This window comes from Cyprinodon variegatus, unplaced genomic scaffold (genome assembly GCF_000732505.1).
Source record: "Cyprinodon variegatus isolate N-32 unplaced genomic scaffold, C_variegatus-1.0 Scaffold250, whole genome shotgun sequence".
NCBI lineage: Eukaryota > Metazoa > Chordata > Actinopteri > Cyprinodontiformes > Cyprinodontidae > Cyprinodon > Cyprinodon variegatus.
The window spans coordinates 496,437-500,044 of record NW_015150703.1 but is presented as its reverse complement, the minus strand read 5'-3'; the positions used below and the strand labels follow the sequence as shown (position 1 = coordinate 500,044).

General features: G+C 36.4%; 1 protein-coding gene across 1 annotated transcript in view; it reads left to right on the top strand.

Moving 5' to 3' along the window:
• Positions 1-3,608, top strand: part of doc2b (double C2-like domains, beta) — a 281,581-nt gene that overhangs the window by 141,891 nt on the left and 136,082 nt on the right. The window contains exon 2 of the mRNA XM_015382151.1: positions 3,086-3,165. Within this exon, the coding sequence (XP_015237637.1) occupies positions 3,086-3,165 (80 nt within the window). The remainder of the gene's footprint in view (positions 1-3,085; positions 3,166-3,608) is intronic.

Genomic DNA, 3,608 nt, shown 5'->3' with positions numbered 1-3,608 from the left:
AAATCATTTTGTTGTGCATTAAAATGTCTCATTCAGCAGCACCAAACACACATTTTTACAGACTGGTCACCTGATAAACTAGTTAAACTAGATAAAGTTTTACACTGTAGCCCAAGTCAATGACAGATAACATGAGGACAACCACATAGGCTACAAATAATTTCGGTAAAGTTTGCAATTGCAAATCTATGTGTTAAGACAAACGTTTTCTGTTGTATAGGTTTTGTTAGGCAACATAAATTAACACATTTTGGTCTCTTTATTGTCTTAATTGTATATTGATTTAGTAATTGCAGCACAATACCAAGAAATGAGGGTTAATCGTATTGAAAAACCTTAAAAGCTGTTCGCATTTTATTTTTAAGTGGTTTGTACAAAATCAGCAGGTATTAAAATAGCTATTATTTTGTAGGCTACCATAAGTCATATCCACGTGAAAAGACTTCCGGTCATGTTGCCCTAATAGCCCATTATTTAAACTAATGTGGCTTATTTGTTTAAGCTATTATTATTATTATATTATTATCATTATTATTGTCATGATGGTTATTATTATTATGTGTGTGTATTTTTTTTTATAATTAAGTGTACCACGTGCGCTAAAAAGTTTTTTTTTTGGTGGCAATTAATTGTATGCTTATTTATTTATTGAGCATTTTTTTATTTATGTATTTCTTTTTAAATATGGCAGAGTTGGTCCTCCATATTTTCCACTACTAACGGTGAAGAAAGTTACAGCTTCTAAACCCATTATGGCCTTTCTGAAAGGATAAGTCCAGTCAGCAATGAATAATCATTGCATCATTATCTATACCTAAAACTAATACATTGACAGTGATTTTATGAATTTAGCGTTAATCAGTAAAGAAATAAAAATGATAATTTTCGTTGGGATCACCGAGTCTGGGAGCGGCCATTTTTCCCCAGATATTAGTGACGGTGAGATGAAGCCTCATGAGGCATTGAACCGTTTGGCCAAATTGCTTCAACGATCCCCACAGTTCATGAGGCTTCATGTGAACATGTCACCACCTACTGGTGGAGGGCAGAAGTACAGTTTGTAATAAAATCTGTGATTATTTTTTTTTTTCACAACTGTTTTTTTTTTCCCCTTTTAGGTTCCCTTGAAATTATTAATGGTTGGTGTGTATAATAAAATCTTTTGTATTTTTTTCTTAGAACCATCATTCAAAGTGCACAGTTTTTCTGCCATTTGAAAATGAAAGGTGTTAGTCATTTTTATTCAAACATGATAGTTTTTCAAAGTTTTTTGGTTTTAATCAGGTTGGAAGTTCTGTTCAACCAATCTTTTGGCTAAACCGACCTAATTTACCCGATCTATATTTTTACTCGTTGCAAAACAATGCAAACTAGTCTCATCAGCCAAAATAATTAAGTTTAATCGCAACTTTCAAAAGTCAAAGACACGTCTTGAACCATCAACCTCTAGAGTGAGAGCCTGTCTCTTACAGATGACGCCACCTATATAAATAACCGTATCAGGGAGGAAAATACTAATTAATAGCGACGTGTTAACACTGACTTTTTCCAGTGGTTTCCTTAGATTTTGATCATAACATTGTTTATTCTAACCAAATTAGTTTTAACCAAATAGATCGGTTGGTAAAACAACCAATCTATTCTTAGAATCTATCCAAACTCTATCCAGCTGACAGCAGCTCTCCTCCAAACTTCCATATCTTGACTGAACACTGAAGCTGAAGCGGTCACATGGTTTCACGGTAGCGAGGCCTCGGACGTCATCAATTTTGGCCCCTCCCCTAAATGAATCACGCCTCGACACGCGCTTCGGGGAAACGCCCCCCTCCATTACTCGACACACGCCTCGAAGCCTCGGCTCATCTCATGACATCAATACCAGATATATTAACACATCCCTCCTGACATCTTCCGGCAGTGACGTCACTTTACACCATTCACGCTAAATTAATTAAATCACTGCAAGCGTATTAGTTTTAGGTATAAATAAGTCTAAATTCAATGAGTGGCCCCATTTAGTCAGACAATTGTCACCTGAATTATTTTGTCAGAAAGGGATTCCTTTTTTTCCACCCCTCCACATCCCTACCATCTGAATAGCACAGCGTAAAATCAGATGGAAGATTTCATCTTGGTCATGGTTGAATTTGGCACTTATAAAACATTATTTGCACACTCTGTGAGCAGAAGACTTTATTAAATGCCTTTTGTCTTTCAGAGAACAAAACGAGTAAACGGACGTGTGTTTGTGGTTCTTCTTGTGTAGGTGGTGAGCTCAGCGTTTCCAGGAACAACATCGATTCCCTGGGTTTTAGTAGACTCAGGAGCACTTTAATCACAAATGAAGGCTTAAATTTAAACTTTTGGACGCTCACCAGCTACATCTCTGTAACTCAGTTTAAACTCTGGAGGAATTTGATTCCAACGACGGTTCAAAATGGATTAATTTAATACTTGAACATGAAGTTTTGCTACCTTGTTAAACTCCTTTGTCTACTCAATGTGAAACAACGTTTAAGGGCTGATTCATCCAACATAACATGGTTTAGTTTTTTAAGGAGGTAATACATGTGGGAGGTGTTGGTATCTGCAAGCACCACAAATTCATACAAACAAAAAGTTGTTTACAGCCCATATATATTTATAACAGAGTGTGAAATCAACAGAGGGTTTTTGCCCGGCAGCCATTATTTTAACTGCTCTACGTCCACCTTTAGCCGTCTGCTGATGCTGTTTGCTGTTTAATGATCTCTAACAAACAGAACAGCTGCATTTATACTCAGATTAAATTAAATTAAACAGGTAAAATCATTTGTATCACATATTTAATAAACAGAAGTTTGCAACAGTGAGAGATATGCAGAAGAGTGAAGGGTATGAAGACTTTTTCAATCCAGTGTGAATACATTTCAGTGATTAAAAGCATCATGAGAGCTCCCATCAGGGCTTTCCCCTCAAATGATCCAAACCGGGCAGCGGAGAGTGGTTAATGCTCTCCCGAGAGGCCATGTCTGTGTGCCATGAAGGCTTTTCTCTTTGCATCTAATTTAGTGTAATTCCTTCTCGTCTTTTCCTGTCTTCACAGCCACGCTGGGAACCTTGGAGTTTAGTTTGCAGTACGACCAGGAGAACAATGCACTGCACTGCACCATTAACAGAGCCAAGGTGAGCCACTTTGATTAACATTGCCTTGGTAACCTTTTTTTTTGGTGTGGTTACTATACAGGAAATGTCTCTTTTTATTTCAATTGTTGAAAATATACATGTTTTCGCAACATATCAACAAATTACCTTTTTTTTAAGGATTATTTTTCCACCAACCTCCAAACACTGATAAAAGTGCTTTACACATCCCACTGTTGCCTCTAAGGGAAACATTCAGTGACTCTGCCAATAGAACAGGTATAGTTCTCATGTTTGTTCGTCTGTTGTTTTAAATTGAGTGAACAGACAGATTTAATGCATCAAGGAGGTTTTAAGGTTTGGGATCCTGGATTAGTCTTCTACTTAATACTGCTGGTTTCAAGGTAAAACATCTATAAAAAACCATTAATTTTCTGCATCTTAACAATGTGTTAGGATAATTATCATTGATTATGTGTGAGTTT